General features: G+C 34.4%; 1 protein-coding gene across 2 annotated transcripts in view; it reads left to right on the top strand.

Moving 5' to 3' along the window:
• LOC143075991 (trafficking protein particle complex subunit 11-like) overlaps positions 1-10,403 on the top strand; it is a 46,593-nt gene extending 36,190 nt beyond the window's left edge. For both annotated transcript variants that reach the window (XM_076251604.1, XM_076251603.1), the window contains 7 exons: positions 4,777-4,902; positions 5,739-5,846; positions 6,344-6,395; positions 6,831-6,936; positions 7,262-7,490; positions 8,887-9,054; positions 9,437-10,403. In XM_076251604.1, coding sequence (XP_076107719.1) covers positions 4,777-4,902; positions 5,739-5,846; positions 6,344-6,395; positions 6,831-6,936; positions 7,262-7,490; positions 8,887-9,054; positions 9,437-9,469 — 822 coding nt within the window. In that variant the 3' untranslated portion in view covers positions 9,470-10,403. The remainder of the gene's footprint in view (positions 1-4,776; positions 4,903-5,738; positions 5,847-6,343; positions 6,396-6,830; positions 6,937-7,261; positions 7,491-8,886; positions 9,055-9,436) is intronic.
• Positions 10,404-19,750: the final 9,347 nt, after the last annotated feature.

Here is a 19,750-nt window from a genome sequence, read left to right as displayed (position 1 = left end):
AAATATGAATGAGGCATTCTCAAAATCAGAGATAATCTTCAATTATCAGAAAAAAAATCAGGAATGGTAAACCATTCTTAAAGAGGTGAAACTATCAATCAAGAGGTTTTTGTAAAGAAACAAACATTCATTCAATACATGAATCTCAATCTAATTTCTTGATTTTGCCGATGATCAGTTACTTTCTGCTGCAAAAAAAGGGTCCAAATTTGAACCGACTTATAGGCGGGTCAAGACTGAATCCTTAGATTTTAAAGCTGAAAAGGGCATCCGACTTAAAAGCGGATCGACTTATACTCGAGTATCTATGGTAGTTTGTTTCTTAGATACATTTGTACTGTATGCAAAAGGTTAAGTATGTGATGATTGTAAGGTGTTAAATTCTATCTGACGGGTTTCATTTGATCTTGACCTGATTTTCATGGTTCATAGATCAATTTTAAATCTTCCTGTACTATGTGCAATTATTAGGGCCCCGCCTTTAGGCGGGTCGCCCTATAGTGATCAGTTTGTCCGTCCATCTGTAACACTTTAACTTTGTGTCCGCTCCATATCTAGAGAACCGTTATGATTTTATACTTTATACTTTACATGTTTATTAACCACCACCAGAGGGCGTGTCATGATGTATGTACAACTTCCTAGGTCAAAGGTCAAGATAAAAAAAACTTTGGTTTCAGTTGACAACCCTGTGTCCTGTGGTGAAGATCGTGTCCGCTCTATATCTTGAGAACCGTTATGATTTCAAAGTTTATACTTGACATCCTTTTTAACCAACACCAGAGGGTGTGTCATGATGTATGTACAACTTCCTAGGTCAAAGGTCAAGGTCAAAAACTTTGGTTTCAGTTGACAACCCTGTGTCCTGTGGTGAAAATCGTGTCCGCTCCATATCTAGATAACCGTTATGATTTTATACTTAATACTTAACATGTTTATTAACCAACACCAGAGGGTGTGGCATGATGTATGTACAACTTCCTAGGTCAAAGGTCAAGGTCAAAAAAACTTTGGTTTCAGTTGACAACCCCGTGTCCTGTGGTGAAGATCGTGTCCGCTCTATATCTTGAGAACCGTTATGATTTCAAATATTATACTTGACATCCATTTTAACCAACACCAGAGGGTGTGTCATGATGTATGTACAACTTCCTAGGTCAAAGGTCTGTCTGTCTGTTGGTCTGTCCATCGCTAACAAATTTGATCCACACTATATTTTGAGAGGACAGCTGTTATTATTTCATACTTTATACCTGACAAACATTTTCAACTTAACATATATATTAACCAACACCAGAGAATGTGTCATAATGTATGCATCCTAGGTCAAAGGTCAGTCCGTCAGTCTGTCCATCCGTTTGTTGTTCTTAACAAATTGTGTCCGCCCTACCTCTCGAGAACCGTTAATATTTCATACTTTATACTTGACCGTCTGTCTGTCGGTTTGTACATGACACCAGAGTGTGTGTCAAAGGTCCGTCCGTCGGTCTGTCCATCCGTTTGCTGTTCTTAAGAAATTGTGTCCGCTCTTCCTCTCGAGAAATCTTAGAATAAAATCACACATGAGACTATGTAATAACTTCAAATAATGCTTCATATCAGATTATCCATACAACTTATTTACCCCATGTTATTGACAGCGGGGCCCACAGAGATGGCTCCCAGCTCAATGGTATCTAGTTCATCTAATTTTAAAGAATATTTGGTGTCCAGAATGATTGTAAGGTGTACAGGTATTTCCAGTTTGGTTTATCTGAACATGACCTCATTTTCTGGGTCATGTTAAGTTTATGGGATAGTTGTAATAAAGCTTTATATTTAGGACTACTGTGGATTCATTATTATTCGTTGGATACCAATTTTCGTGGGTAAAGGTGAACCACAAATTTAAATGATCAACGAATTATATATTTTCAAAAAACTTTGTTTACAGAGATTGGCAAAACCACGAAATCTAATATCCACGAATATGCAAGTTTACAGCAATCCACGAAAATTGATACCCACGAAAATAAATGAATCCACAGTATCAACATAAAATCAATGGTCAGTATTAAAAGCGAGACATTTCATTGTGTGAACTCTTGTTATGTCATGTGGACTTAATCATTGTATCTTATTGGACTCTCAACTTGAAAAGTTTTACTGTACTTTGTCTTTATTAAACCTAGATGAGCTCAGTAATCACAGATAAATATGAGAAGTAGAAAAAAGGAGAAGTGATCATAACTCAATCAGACATCAATCCAGCAACACAAAATAATCAAAAGACTTCTAGGCTTTGAACTTGGAGTCTACCAATAATGAATATATTTTTTTTATGAATAGAGACATGTTAATGCAATATGTCAACCTAGTATTCCTAAATAGTTTTTTATGGCCCCCGCAACGAAGTTGTCGGTGCCATATACATGTAGTTTTACCCTTGTCCGAAATTCTGTCATTCCGCAACAAAGCATTATACAGAGTTTTTTCTAAACGCCTTCAGATATTGGGCTGATTTTTGGTATGTGAGTTAACTATGATGAGTTACAGATTAAGTTAAAGTTTTGTTCCACTCCACTAATTTTTGACGAAATTACGGGCTTTGGACTTTGATAAATTGTTGAAAATCACAGTTATATGGAGTTTTTTTTCTAAACGCATTCAGATATAAGGGTGATGTTTGGTATGTGAGTTAAACTTGATGAGTTACAGATCAAGTTGAAGTTTTTTCCGCTCCACTAATTTTTGACGAAATTACGGGCTTTGGACTTTGATAAATTGTTGAAAATCACAGTTATATGGAGTTTTTTTCTAAACGCCTTCAGATTTTTTAGCCATGGCGTTGTCTGTTTGTTTTAGATTTATGAGTTTGACTGTCCCTTTGGTGTCTTTCGTCCTTCCTTTGAAACGTGTTGAAAATCACAGTTATACAGACTTATTTTCTATAGGCCTCCATATTTTGAGCTGATTCTTGATATGTGAGACTACCATCATTTTTGTTTCCACATGTGTAATTGAAATTGCAGATTTTCCAACTTTTTGAGACGGGGCCATTCGTGTCGCTTTGACACATCTAGTTTTTAAAAGTAATACAGTATAAGATATAGAATTTCCTGAGGGACAAAAGTTGTAAAGATATGGCTAAAGACAAACACTGACAAGGTTTCTGACTTAATTTCAAGAGTTGACCAAAATGTTTTATTAAATGTTATTATTGTGATTTAGAAAAATAGTACACACAAGCCTATATTTCAAAATACAAGTTGTTATTGTTGCCATACTCACCTAGTTGCTTTATTTGCATTAATACAACCTGAATGTTTCTGAATTTACATATTTGAGATTTTCAACATTAACTTTTATTAGACCAACAAAAAGTTAAGTAGCATCAGCAAGAGGGGAACAGACTATTTTCTTACATTACAACATTATGATACTGTGAATTAATTATTATTCATTGGATACCAATTTTGGGGTACTTTGTGGGTAAAGGTTAACCACAAAATTATATAGGTTGATATGCAGACTTCAGCAAAACCATGAAATTAAATATCCACAAGCATTTTAGTTTTACTTAATCCACCACAATAGGCAGTCAGGGGCATTACTTAAACAAGTAATTTTTTAACGTTACTTATATAAGTAATTTTTGTTTTTGAAAATAAAATAATTACTTAATAGAGTTATTTTAAATTTCAATAAAACATAGACTAAATGTAGTTTTGATGAGTTTTTACATAATTTCATATCATAAAGTTAGGAATTTATTATATTTGAGAGGATTATAGAGATGAAGTGTTACTTTAAAAATTATGACAAAAATATTACTCGAATAAGTTATTTGATACATTTTTAATAAAATTAGTATTAAAACTTATTTAAGGAACATGTGTACTTGGTTTGGGTTACAAATTATAAATAACTTCAAGTCTTAATCAATTCACAAGTATCTATCTATTTATATCAGTCTACCTTCAAGATTTTGGAGGAAAATGAGAATTCAATTGTCCCAAGATACCAATCTTTGACCAAGAAACGTCGGTATGAAAGATAAGTGCGTCAGAAAGTTAATGAGTGTTTCAGAAGGATTAGATTTAATATGTCATGGGAAAAATAACCAGATGACTGTGAAAAATTGTTAAACCTAGTAAAATCTGTGTTATTGGACACCTATAAAAATAATATTCAGAAAAGTTACTTATATAAGTAATATTTAAAATAGCCTCGTTTCCAACATAACTTGAATAGGTAATTTTAATTGTTACTTGTTTAAGTAATGCCCCTGACTGATAGGTACCCATGGGAATAAATGAATCCACAGTACGCTAAATTCTGAAATAATTGAGAGGATTTATTACATATTTTACAATTTTGCGCTATTCATATAACTTACAATAATTTCAGAATTCAGTGATGGATCCAGAACTTTTCCTAAGGGGAGGCCCGCTGACTGACCTAAGAGGGGGGCCTCTTCAGTCATGCTTCAATGATTCCCTATATAATCAACCAAATTTTTCCCATGAAGGGGGGGCCCGGGCCCCCCAGCCCAGCTCCCCCCCCCCCTGGATCCGCCTATGGAATTTACAGTAGTTGAATGATAATCAAGGATTGAGTTTTATTTTATTAAATTCACATAGAATTGAGTCTGAAAAGGAGAATGTGTCAAAAAGATAATAATCTGACCAATGATCAGAGAAGTGTCTAAAGGCCACCAATGGGTCATCAACATAGCTGCCATAGTTTTTTAACAGTTTGGGATTGTTTTAAAGTCTGGTAATGTTATATTTACAGGTTGAATATTCTATCTCTGTACCAAATAAACAGACACAGATCACATGTTCTTGTCAGAAGGAAGAGTTCATTACCGTGACAACAGTGTCTCCATTTGATGTAGCTGTCAAACTCCAGTCTATGAAGGTGAGTACAAATTTGTAAACATGGAAAACTCCAATGTTTGAAAGATATATAAATAAGAACAGTCTTTACAGATATAAGAAGATGTGGTATGGAACCAATAAGACAACTCTCCTTCCATGTAACAAGTAAAAAAACTATAGGACGAAGTATAGCCATCAACACATAGCCTTGGCTCACATGGAACAGCAAGCTATAAAGGGCCCTAAAATTACCTGTATAAAACATATCAAACAGGAAAAACAACGGTCTAATCGAAAGATGAGAAACACTTATTAACCACATCAACAAATGACATCTACTGAATAACAGGCACATGGCATCAGGCTGTGTTACAAAAAAGGTTTAAAGGACCAATATTTTAAAGGTAGAAAAACTAAAGGTATTCATTAGACATTTAAAATTAATTTATTGTGTTTTGGGTTCAAGCAAAGTATATGCAGTTGGCATTTGTCTGTAAATTTGTAGTTTAGATTGAATCAAGTTTATCCATACAAATGTTGTAGTCTTTTTAACTTATAAAAGCAGGAAAATATGGTACAATTGCCAATGAGACAATGCCCCACAAAGAGACCAAATGACACAGAAATTAACAACTAAAGGTCACCATTCGGCCTCCAATAATGAGCATACTGCATAGTCAGCTATAAAAGTCCACAAGTTGCTGGAAAGACCTCTTGTAGAGATTGAGGTGACAGACAAAACCATCACATTCTTCTATTCCTATGATAAATTTAATATGTTATAATCAATGACATTACATTTTTCTCTAAACTGTGCTTGTACCAGATGCACAGCCATGTTTATCATGTACTATAATTTGTTTTTTTAAATTCCAGTTTGAAGAAATAGAGAATATCCAAGCAGAGGAACCTTTTATTTTACTACCAGAGCTAACATGTACTTCACCATGGCCTGTAGAATTTAAATCTAGTCAACTGCAAATGGTAAATATGATTATTGTGTGTCATTTATGATATGATCATAATAGGATTCTTCCTGGATTTACATTAACCTTAAAATAGTTTTAAGTAGGCACATATTTTTTCATTCTTCAGTTTTTTAAGGTGCCTGGTAGAGAAGTTAGATAAAAAGTTAGTCTATCATGAAATTTGAGTACACATTCTCTATGTCATAAAGTTTTTGAATGATTGTCAAATTAGGGTTTTTGATTTTGTGGTTTAAACAAATATGATACGATGAGCAGGCAAATGTATTGTCTCCTTTGAACACATATTCTTGTTAGAAAATATGCAATATTAAGGTTTTGACAAAGCTACACATTGAAATGTGATGGTATGCCATAGACATATATTTAGGTTTCTCTCTGTTTTTGCATACTTTTTGAGTGTGTAATATGGACTGCTATTTGATAAAGAATTGTAAATTATTATTTCTTGAATGAATTTTTGGATATAATAAATATTAGTTATTTAAATTTTAGCCAACAAACATACAGAGTACAGACGAGGAAACAGTTTCACAGATTCAAGGAGGTATAGTCAATATTCTGTTCTGATTTATTCTTTCTCAAATAAAAAAAGGATAACAAATAGCTTTATTCAATTTATTTTTATCAGAGTTTAAAAAAATATTACTGTGGATTCATATATTTTGGTAGGAACCAATTTTTGTGGATTACAGAAAACTTGTATGTACATGGATATTTATTTATGTGGTTTTTACTGAATGCTGCATATTAGTTATAGAAAATTTGTTATTTGTTGAACATTTAATTTTATGGGTCACCTGTACACACTAAAGCTACGAAAATTGGTATCCAACGAATACTAATGAATCACAGTATTTATACATACATTACTTCTACTTGTACTTTGAAAATCTTGAAGTTAAATATATGAATAATCATTTTTTATTTTCAAAATGGAAATCAAATGAAATTATAAAAAAAAATCTTTTGTATTTTACAGTGTGTTTAAACAAGAAAGAGTGTGCAACAGAGTGTTTTTGTTTGATAACCAAATCTACATCACAGACCTCAACATCACTTGGAACCTACACTGTTTCATGGAGAAGGTACAATGATTTATTATATTTTTGATTGAGATAACGTATATACATGCAATATAGACAATCAACATTTAACTCTCCAAAAAATTTTATATTGCTTTTTTATACTGATAAAATTATTTCTTTGCAGTTAACATTTACAAAAAGTTCATTTAATTAATGTTGTATTTCTATATATTTGGTCTCTGGTAGAAAGTTGTCTCATTGGCATTCTTGTCACATTTTCTGACTTTTATTTTTAGCTAAAAAATGTTAGACATCTATGACTTTATGTCAAACTTTCATGGACTATTATGAAACTGAAACTAATTTATCTTTGTTTCGTTCATAGAAAATGGGACAGTGATGTGGAGCTACCATTTGTAACAACTTCCTTTCCTTTACCTGTAGTCAACATAGAACACATTCCAATATCAGTAGATCTACGACTACCAGCTTATGGTAGTGTGAAACAACTGCTCCCTCTCTGTTATGTCATACACAATAGGACCTCCTATCCACAGGAAATGGAAGTTTCCATGGAACCTAATGATAACTTTATGTTTTCTGGTAACAAGCAGGTAAATCATTATAAAAGTTATATTATATCAGTTGAAGCACAATTGTAAAAAAACCTTAGATATGATCTTCATGAATAAATAGTGTGCTGCTATACATTTTTATACCCTACCTAGGGGCATTATGTTTTTCAGTCCATCCATTTGTTCATCTGTCTGTCCCAATTCTTTTATGTTTTGGTCAAGGTAGTTTTTAATGAAGTTGTTGTCCAATCAAATTGAAACTTAGTACACATGTTCCCTATGCTATGGTCTTACTAATTTTAATACCTAATTCAAGTTTTGGCCCCAAATTTTAGGTCTACTGAACATAGAAAATGATAGTGTGATATTACTATGGACACTTTCTTGTTTGTACTATTTTAGTCATTTTCAAACAAATATATTCATCAAAATGTCTACTATGTTCTGAAACAGAAATTTAAGTTGATTCATACAGTTTTGATCATGTTATAAATTACGGTCAAATTTTATTACAATGAAGGTCTAGGGCTCACGTAAAAGCTATCATAAGCCTTATAATTCTGCTTCTACTATTATAATTGTCTATCAATAAGAAAAGTTAAAGGACAAGTTGATGTACATTTGACATGTTTGTAGTGTATTGTCTTTTTAATGTAACAGTACTTCATTTCAATTCTAAATCTTTGCAGACACTATTTAGACATCTTAAAAGCAATTCTTAAAAGGTATTAAGGATGATTTTAAGACTTTCTGTGGCCATTTTAAAAGGTGCTTTCCTTCAACAAAAAACCGTGGATTCATTGTTATTTGTGGGGTACCAATGAACATTGATTTCAGGGTTATAGATGACTCACATATTTAAAAATTCAATGAAGTACACAATTTCTATATAATTGTATGGTACCCCAAGGGTGACTGGGGTTTAGAAATATGGTCACTTGGTCTTCTCCCGACCGGCAGTAAAATGCTTGCCGAAGTGGAGTGTCCGTTTGGCTGTGCGGGATGTATCAAGTTCGCAGTCAGGTCCGGTCAGAAGGGGGATGTTAAATCCGATGCCTCTTGTAAAGGGAGTGCCACACTTTTTGCACGTTAAGAACCCTTGCAACAACTCTTTTGAGGGGTCTGTAGGTGGCCTGTTGCAAGGCAAAATTTCTGTCCCTATCCAATATACCCTCATTTTTCAGTGGCAGTCCAATTTTCCACGACCATCATCCCAGATGGCCTCTATCGTATCAACCTACCTATTGTATTTATTGTGAACTTGTTCTCGTTCTGAATATGCATGAAATATTTGCCACTGGATGTTAAGCAACCAACAATCAATCAATATTATTGTATGGCAAACCACAAAAAAGAGATTTCTGCATATTAATGAAAATAAATGAATCCACAATATAATCATGATAATAGTATTATTATTTTCAAAATATTATAGATTCACTTCCGAGTCTTACCAGGAAAGCCATACAATTTGATGTACAACTTATTCCCTTTAATGGCTGGACATCTGCTGCTACCAAAACTTGCTGTCAACATGGTTAGATATCCAGGGACAATAGATCCTATAGTACAGAAAATGTTACCCTCTCATGTCTTTATAAAGGTAATGTACATTTATAGTTCAACTTAATCAATAAATAAAAAAGGGGTGCTTGTTCTATGACAACTTGGCTAAATTCAAAAACGTGTTTTATGATTGTTATTGGTTGCTTTATGCATTTATGAGTAACCTAAATCTACTTTAAATCAAATAGTATTAATTTTTAAGGGATAAAATTATAACACCTTAACTCTGATTGGCTAAATTGCATTTTATAATTCATTTTAATATAAAATAGTATATTTATAGACTGTGCTAAGAGTACTGTCAGTATAAACAATTATCCCCAAATATATTGTTAAAAATGTTAAAAACTGGAAAAACAAGTGATGTTTTGAAATACTTTACAGTCTTAGTTTGATCTTTGTTTTTCTTTTATTTACAGCCAACTGGGAAGACATTGTCAGCTGGTGTGTGAAAAAAACATGGAATGCATTATGGATAGAATCATGTACATTTCCATTCTAGAATCTAGATATTTAAATTTCATGTCATTTCCTCAGTGGGACCAGTATATATGTTATTTGTAGGTTTCTCTACTAGCTGATTGATACTAAATGTATGTAAATATTAGTTTCTAACATACTGTAAACTTTAAGGCAGTTATGTTTGTATATACTGCTGAAGTACCTTCTTGCATGGGTGGGTTTTTTTTCTTTCTTTTAAATGTACCTAATGTTAATTGGGATGTGTGCAATATCAGTTATTAAATTGATAAATCTGTTAGATATTCCATCTTGTCACATTTGACTAATGTAAGTTAATGTTTTAAAATATGACTTACAAGCTTGTAGTATTATGTGATAAAAAAAAGCCATAATTTTCTGTGACTGTTGTAATAATATCCTGATGCTATTTATGTATCTGGAATTATTTTTTAATGACTATTAGTTTCAATAATTTATGTTCAAGATTGAAGATTTTCACCTTACACCGTTGTTATTGCAAATAAAACCAATTCTTAGTATTGTATGATTGTGCTGATATTCAAAACTATATAACAGTAAGTTTGATGTTCAAAACTTGATTATTATATGTATTAGATATTTATGTATAACGTTGATACATTGTAATGTGTTTTTAATCATTTTCATTTCCTATAAATCCTGTTACATACAAATTCTTTTGTATTTCACATTGTCAGTTTTTGCAAGTTGTTTCTTCATAAAACTCTCAATATTTGCAAAACAATTGAAAAATAAACATTAATTTGACTTGATTTACACCTTCAATATAAAGATTTTTGTTGTGTATACATTTATTGAAGTTAAAATTATATAAAAGTGTTTTTTATTTATATGTTCTACTGTATAACAACATTCAAAGAAGATAAAATAAATAAATTTATTAGGTGTTTTCCTTTTTTGTGTCCAGTATAATAATGGTATTTGACATTTTTATGCTTGATTTGTATTCCTGGAGTACTGTTAAAAACTGTTTCACTAGCTGTGTGTGGGATTTCAAACCATGCATGTGGCAGTTGCATTCAAATTGTATAAATATAACTCTAACGGACTAAGATTGCCAGTTTTAAACTTTTAAGTTTGTTCTTTGTTATGCTGTTACACCACTCACTGCCCTAGGTTAAAAGGGAAGGTTGTGCTCGATACATTCTATATGTGCCTGTCCAAAGTCAGACTTTAATTCAGTGGAAGTTGTTGGTTGATGTTTGCCTAATTTGTTTTTATGCCCCACCTACAATAGTAGAGGGGCATTATGTTTTCTGGTCTGTGCCTCCTTTCGTCTGTCCGTGCGTCCGTTTGTCCAGCTTCAGGTTAAAGTTGTTGGTCAAGGTAGTTTTTGATCTAGTTAAAGTCCAATCAACTTGAAACTTAGTACACTTTTTGCTTATGATATGATCTTTCTAATTTTAAAGCCAAATTATACTTTTGACCCCATTTTCACGGTCCAATGAACATAGAAAATGAAAGTGGAAGTTTCAGGTTAAAAGTTTTTGGTCAAGGTAGTTTTTGATGAAGTTGAAGTCCAAACAACTTGAAACTTAGTACACATATTCGCTATGGTATGATCTTTCTAATTTTAATGCCAAATTAGATTTTTTACCCAATTTCATGGTCCATTGAACATGGTAAATGATAGTGTGAGTGGGGCATCTGTGTACTTTTAATACACATTCATGTTTTATTTGTTTTTGTGAAGCTCTTTTTGGGATACGATTGCTTTCAAGCAATCTGTAGACTTTTACCGTTGACTCATACTACATTCCCTCACGTCATTCATTTTTTTCTAAACATTCAGCAACATCTTAGATTCTTATGATTGTCTTGCTTTAAAAGGTAAAAACAAGCAAAAGGATTGAACATATACCACTTTCCTGTAATGTTCTTCTCATAATCTTCATGTGTGATATTTCCCTGGACTTATATGCGTGTTTTTAAAAACACGGAAAATCAGAATTAAACAGTATTTATATTTAGTGTTTTTATATATTTAGAAAAACGTCGGAGGGAATTCCCCAGTTTTGAAATTTGCGAGAGTTCTCTGAATTCCGGTAATTCTATTTCTGTCATAAGAACTGAAGTGGAGTATTTCTATATTTTACCGTTATGAAACTGATATTTGATGTTGTACTCTCATAAAGAAATGGAGAACCATTCGTCATATCATATAATTTAAACGTTCTTGTTCCAAATCGCAAGTCACGGTTTGTTTATGTATTAATGCACATGCTTATAATTTTCATGATTTCAAGGGGTATCAGATTGAGTGGTTGCTCTGGATTCCCCGCTTCATTGATTAATTTGAAACTCATGGGATTCTTTCTATGTCTGTCTGCTTTTGAGGGTTATTGTTGCATAATTTTAAATCAAATGCATAATTTAAATTAAAATAAATGAATTCAACATCGTAAAAGTTACCTACAATACCCCTTCAGCCAAAATGGAGTCTTTCATATTATCGTTTCGAGTTGTCTCCCTTCTGGAAGTATTTCCGTCAAAATCGAAATACTATAAATACGACTCGACGATAAAAATTAACTCGTTAGATGCCGAAAAAGTCCTTATTATATTAATAACGATCTCAATTCCGTGTGTACGGAAAGAAGTCATGCCCTCTGACCCAAAGGAACTTCAATATTTAAAGAGTTAGAAATAGGGTTCCTCCTAGAATTACGGTGATAAGATACAGAAGCAAGTTAACTCGTACCACGGTAACTTGTACCACCGGGAAGTCGTACCATTCAGAACTTGAACAACTGCAAACTCTAACCATTAAAAATATATTAAAAAATATGATGTTTTATGGGTTTTCGTTTGTAAACTTAATAAAAATAAAGTTGAATTACTTGAATTTTATACTGGATTTTAATTTAAACTTAGACAAAAATAAAGAATGTTTTTAAGCATTATTTTAAACTGATCTTTCAAACTAGAACTTAATCCAGAAGAAAGTTAAGACATTGCCTTAACTGTACCTTAAATTGAATATATATATATTCAATTTAAGTTAATTAAAGCTGTAATCCATGATCACAAATTGAATGTTATGTTTACAACGGTTGAAAGCCATGTGCTTTTTTGACGGGAAAATTCGGGACCTCAGTTACATTTCATTGTTATTTATAGACAGTAAAAATAATTTTGGAAATCATTTTGACTAACTGCTAAGATTTATTCATGAAAAATTAATATTTTCTTCGGGTGAAACTGTTAATACTTTAATAATCTACATCTGCCACAGTATTTTCTATCCAATAGACAAGGAACATTAGCTACAAATTGGTCATTGTACTTTCAAATTATATACATTTTACAGACTTAAGAGGTATTGAGTGAAAGTAACGTATATCATGTATATTCATCATTTAACACCATTTAAATGCATTTGAATAAGTTGGTACGAGTTAGCAGTGGTACGAGTTTGCATTGGTACAAGTTTTTTTAGTGGTACGAGTTTACAATGGTACGGGATAACTATAATTCAATAAAACACAATAAGTACATGGCTCATATTCTTGTAACCGGGATTGGCTATTTTTAAAGTTGAGTGACTATTCAGATTATTACATTTTGCATGTGCAGTTGAATTAGTTTTGAAAATAATACTATCCAGCTGTACCAGGGTTGCCACAAATGCGCGAGACTCACGCAAATGCACGAGACTCACACATGTTCATGCTTTTTTGCGGCAGTATCCTTGGATCTATTTTTTTCCTCTTTGATCTTTTCAATTTTTGCCAAATCTCACGCATTTGCTAAATGAAAATTTGGCAGAACTGCTATACATGTGTCAATGAAAACTATGGCAATCGTATCCCTCAGAGCATTCTGCTCTTTGATTAAATATATATTCTTTGAAATGTTTCAATTGTCATGTCAGGATATTTTAGAGTCCCTTAATGAGGGTGTCCAAGTAATGACATAATCAAAAAGCATTTGCCAATATAATCACATAATGTTTTTAAACAAGATAATCATATATTCAAAAATGCAGTCCTAAATTAGTAAAAATCAAATACTTGTAACCATGAACTATTTCGTCTGGTAAACAAATAATCACGATAACTAGAGGCTCTCAAGAGCCTCTGTCGCTCACCTGTAGTTACTGTGGTAGATAAAGACAACAGTAGTATACTGCTATTCGAAAGTGATAAATTGATTGAGAGGAAACAAATCAAGATTTCAACTAAAATCAAGGGAAAAACATCACTTATAAGAGGAAAACAACGAAACAACAGAAACACTAAAGTGCAACAAAAAACATACGACAATTTAACACACACAGAGATGAACTTTAAAATAACAGCTGCCATTTTTCTGACTTGGTACAGGACATTTTAAGAAAATATGGTGGGTTGAACATGTTTTTGTGTCCTGCGAAATCTTGCACTTTTATAGCTATGCTTTAACACTAAAATTACAACATTACATGGCAGGACTACAGTACAAATAAATGCAAGAACATTTAGGACAGACCACTAACCAATACAATAATACATTTCGACATGCTAATAGTTATCAAAGGTATCAGGCTTATAATTTGAAATGCCAGACCCGCTTTTCATCAACATATGACTCATCAGCAAAGCTCAACTCAAAATAGTCAGAAAGCCAAACAAGTATAAAGGTAAAAAGCGTTGATGACCAACAAGTTGTGCCAAATACGGCAAAGGTTATCTATGCCTGAGATATGAAAAACCCTCGTATTTAGAAATAGTTCATACTTTTGCAAACAGGAAATTTATATAAAAAAATACCATATAATTGATATCCATGTCAACACCAAAGTGCTGACTAACCACAGATTCAAAACAAACATGTAAAACAACCTTGGACAGCATGTAAAACAGCACAACAGAATCATGCATTGTTAATCACACAAGTAGATAGATGAAACAAAAGTGACGTCACAGGTAAAAAAAATTAAATTTTGATACACAAAATATAGTTAAAGATAAGATTTGAAATTATGCCTTTTATAAAAATTACAAGACTATTAATATAGAATTGTTTAAGTAATTAGATAATTAATTGTATAATCTAGCCGTGTAGGTATTTCTTCTGAATTAAACTGTAAAGAACAAATAAATTAAGAACATTTACTTGCTTTAAACTAAAATGGATGATTAATTATCTATACTTTTACATACAAATAGGGGGAAAAAAGAATTACAACTACAATCAATAATCTATAACACTAACCCTACGGATGTCTGTAACCCTAACCCTAATGGTATCTGTAACCCTAACCCTATTAATGTTGTCTGTAACCCTAACCCTAATGATGTCTGTAATCCTAACCCTAAGGATGTCTGTAACCCTAACCTTAATGATGTCTGTAACCCTAACCCTAATGATGGCTGTAACCCTAACCCTAAGGATGTTTGTAACCCTAACCCTAATGATGTCTGTAACCCTAACCCTAATGATGGCTGTAACCATAACCCTAATGATGGCTGTAACCATAACCCTAATGTTGTCTGTAACCCTAACCCTAATCATGTCTGTAACCCTTACCATTATGATGTCTGTAACCCTAACCCTAATAATGGCTGTAACCCTAACCCTTATGTTGTCTGTAACCCTTACCCTAATGTTGTCTGTAACCCTAACCCTAATGATGTTTGTAACCCTAACCCTAATGTGTCTGTAACCCTAACCCTAATGATATATGTAACCCTAACCCTAAGGTTGTCTGTTACCCCAGCCCTAATGCTGTCTTTAACCATAACCCTAATGATGTTTGTAACTCTAACCCTTATGATGTCTTTAACCCTAACCCTAATGATGTCTTTCACCCTAACCCTAATGATGTCTGTAACCCTAACCCTAATGCTGTCTGTAACCCTGACCCTACTGATGTCTGTAATCTAAATCTATTCTTGTCCGCCGTAACCCTAACCCTAATGCTGTCTGTAACCCTAACCCTAATGCTGTCTTTCACCCTAACTCAATGATGTCTGTAACACTAACCTTAATGATGTCTGTAACCCTAATCCCAATGCTGTCTGTCACCCTAACCGTAATAATATCTGTAACCCTTACCCTAATGTTGTCTGTAACCCTAACCCTAATGATGTTTGTAACCATAACCCTAATGCTGTCTGTAACCCTAACCCTAATGATATATGTAACCCTAACCCTAAGGTTGTCTGTTACCCCAGCCCTAATGCTGTCTTTAACCATAACCCTAATGATGTTTGTAACTCTAACCCTTATGATGTCTTTAACCCTAACCCTAATGATGTCTTTCACCCTAACGCTAATGATGTCTGTAACCCTAACCCTAATGCTGTCTGTAACCCTGATCCTACTGATGTCTGTAATCTAAATCTATTCTTGTCCGCCGTAACCCTAACCCTAATGCTGTCTGTAACCCTTACCCTAATGCTGTCTTTAACCCTAACTCAATGATATCTGTAACACTAACCTTAATGATGTCTGTAACCCTCATCCCAATGCTGTCTGTCACCCTAACCGTAATAATATCTGTAACCCTAATCCTATTGTTGTCTGTAACCCTAACCCTAATGTTGTCTGTAACCCTAACCCTAATGCTGTCTGTAACCCTTACCCTAATGAAGCCTAACTCACTGCTGTATGTAACCCTAACCCGAATACTGTCTGTAACCCTAACCCTAATACTGTCTGTAACCCTAACCCTAATGTTGTCTGTAACCCTAACCCTAATGTTGTCTGTAACCCTAACCCTAATGTTATATGTAACCCTAACCCTAATGCTGTCTGTAACACTAATGCTGTCTGTAACCCTTACCCTAATGATGTCTGTAACCCTAACCCTAATGATGTCTTTAACCCTAACCCTAATGATGTCCTTAACCCAAACCCTAATGCTGTCTGTAACCCTAACCCTAATGATGTCTGTAACCCTAACCTTAATGCTGTCTGCAACCCTGACCCAAATGATGTCTGTAACCCAAATTCTAATCCTGTCTGTAACCCTAATGCTGTCTGTAACCCAGACCCAAATGATGTCTGTAACCCTAATTCTAATCCTGTACGTAACCCTAATGCTGTCTGTAACCCTAATGCTGTCTTTAACACTAACCCTGATGATGTCTGTAACCCTTACCCTAATGATGTCTGTAACCCTAACCTTAATGATATCTGTAACACTAACCCTAATGATGTCTGTAACCCTAACCCCAATGATGTCTATAACCCTAACCCTTATGTTGTCTGTATCCCTAACCCTAATGTTGTCTGTAACCCTAAATCTAATGTTGTCTGTAACCCTTACCTTAATGATGTCTGTAACCCTAACCCTAATGATGTCTGTAACCCTAACCATTATGATGTCTGTAACCCTAACCCTAATAATGGCTGTAACCCTAACCCTAATGTTGTCTGTAACCCTTACCCTAATGTTGTTTGTAACCCTAACCCTAATGCTGTCTGTAACCCTAACCCTAATGATATATGTAACCCTAACCCTAAGGTTGTCTGTTACCCCAACCCTAATGCTGTCTTTAACCATAACCCTAATGATGTTTGTAACTCTAACCCTTATGATGTCTTTAACCCTAACCCTAATGATGTCTTTCACCCTAACCCTAATGATGTCTGTAACCCTAACCCTAATGCTGTCTGTAACCCTGACCCTACTGATGTCTGTAATCTAAATCTATTCTTGTCCGCCGTAACCCTAACCCTAATGCTGTCTGTAACCCTAACCCTAATGCTGTCTTTAACCCTAACTCAATGATGTCTGTAACACTAACCTTAATGATGTCTGTAACCCTCATCCCAATGCTGTCTGTCACCCTAACCGTAATAATATCTGTAACCCTAATCCTATTGTTGTCTGTAACCCTAACCCTAATGTTGTCTGTAACCCTAACCCTAATGCTGTCTGTAACCCTTACCCTAATGAAGCCTAACTCACTGCTGTATGTAACCCTAACCCGAATACTGTCTGTAACCCTAACCCGAATACTGTCTGTAACCCTAACCCTAATGTTGTCTGTAACCCTAACCCTAATGTTGTCTGTAACCCTAACCCTAATGTTATATGTAACCCTAACCCTAATGCTGTCTGTAACACTAATGCTGTCTGTAACCCTTACCCTAATGATGTCTGTAACCCTAACCCTAATGATGTCTTTAACCCTAACCCTAATGATGTCCTTAACCCAAACCCAAATGCTGTCTGTAACCCTAACCCTAATGATGTCTGTAACCCTAACCTTAATGCTGTCTGCAACCCTGACCCAAATGATGTCTGTAACCCAAATTCTAATCCTGTCTGTAACCCTAATGCTGTCTGTAACCCAGACCCAAATGATGTCTGTAACCCTAATTCTAATCCTGTACGTAACCCTAATGCTGTCTGTAACCCTAATGCTGTCTTTAACCCTAACCCTGATGATGTCTGTAACCCTTACCCTAATGATGTCTGTAACCCTAACCTTAATGATATCTGTAACACTAACCCTAATGATGTCTGTAACCCTAACCCCAATGATGTCTATAACCGTAACCCTTATGTTGTCTGTATCCCTAACCCTAATGTTGTCTGTAACCCTAAATCTAATGTTGTCTGTAACCCTTACCTTAATGATGTCTGTAACCCTAACCCTAATGATGTCTGTAACCCTTACCATTATGATATCTGTAACCCTAACCCTAATAATGGCTGTAACCCTAACCCTAATGTTGTCTGTAACCCTTACCCTAATGTTGTCTGTAACCCTAACCCTAATGATGTTTGTAACCCTAACCCTAATGCTGTCTGTAACCCTAACCCTAATGATATATGTAACCCTAACCCTAAGGTTGTCTGTTACCCCAACCCTAATGCTGTCTTTAACCATAACCCTAATGATGTTTGTAACTCTAACCCTTATGATGTCTTTAACCCTAACCCTAATGATGTCTTTAACCCTAACCCTAATGATGTCTTTCACCCTAACCCTAATGATGTCTGTTACCCTAGCCCTAATGCTATCTGTAACCCTGACCCTACTGATGTCTGTAATCTAAATTTATTCTTGTCCGCCGTAACCCTAACCCTAATGCTGTCTGTAACCCTAACCCTAATGCTGTCTTTAACCCTAACTCAATGATGTCTGTAACACTAACCTTAATGATGTCTGTAACCCTAATCCCAATGCTGTCTGTCACCCTAACCGTAATAATATCTGTAACCCTAATCCTATTGTTGTCTGTAACCCTAACCCTAATGTTGTCTGTAACCCTAACCCTAATGCTGTCTGTAACCCTAACCATAATGAAGCCTAACTCACTGCTCTATGTAACTTTAACCCCAATACTGTCTGTAACCCTAACCCTAATGTTGTCTGTAACCCTAACCCTAATGTTGTCTGTAACCCTAACCCTAATATTGTCTGTTACCCTAATCTTAATGAAGCCAAACTCAATGATGTCTATCACCCTAACCCTAATGATGTCTGCAAACCTTACCATAATGCTGTCTGTAATCCTAACTCAATGATGTGCGTAACCCTAACCTTAATGATGTATGTAACCCTAACCCCAATGCTGTCTGTAGCCCTTTCCGTAATGATGTCTGTAACCCTAACCCTAATGTTGTCTGTAACCATAACCCTAATGTTGTCTGTAACCCTAACCCTAATGATGTCTGTAACCCTTACCCTGATCATGTCTGTAACCCTAACCCTAATGATGTCTGTAACCCTAACCCTAATGATATCTGTAACCTTAACCCTAATATTGTCTGTAACCCTTACCCTAATGTTGTCTGTAACCCTAACCCTAATGATGTTTGTAACCCTAGCCCTAATGATGTCTATAACCCTAACCCTAATGATATCTGTAACTCTAACCCTAATGTTGTCTGTTACCCTAACCCTAATGCTGTCTGTAACCATAACCCTAATGATGTTTGTAGCCCTAACCCTAATGATGTCTTTAACACTAACCCTAATGATGTCTTTCACCCTTACCCTAACAATGTCTGTAACCCTAAACCTAATGATGTCTGTAACCCTAAGTCTATTCCTGTCCGTAACCCTAACCCTAATGCTGTCTGTAACCCTAACCCTAAAGCTGTCTGTAACCCTAACTCAATGATGTATGTAACCCTAACCCTAATGCTTTCTGTAACCCTAACCGAAATGATGTCTGTAACCCTAACCCTATTTTTGTCTGTAACCCTAACCCTAATGTTGTTTGTAACCCTAACCCTAATGCTGTCTGTTACCTTAACCCTAATGAAGCCTAACTCACTGATGTAT

The sequence above is a fragment of the Mytilus galloprovincialis genome, chromosome 5 (assembly GCF_965363235.1).
Source record: "Mytilus galloprovincialis chromosome 5, xbMytGall1.hap1.1, whole genome shotgun sequence".
In the NCBI taxonomy this organism is placed as follows: Eukaryota; Metazoa; Mollusca; class Bivalvia; order Mytilida; family Mytilidae; genus Mytilus; species Mytilus galloprovincialis.
This window is presented reverse-complemented; position numbering and strand designations above follow the sequence as displayed.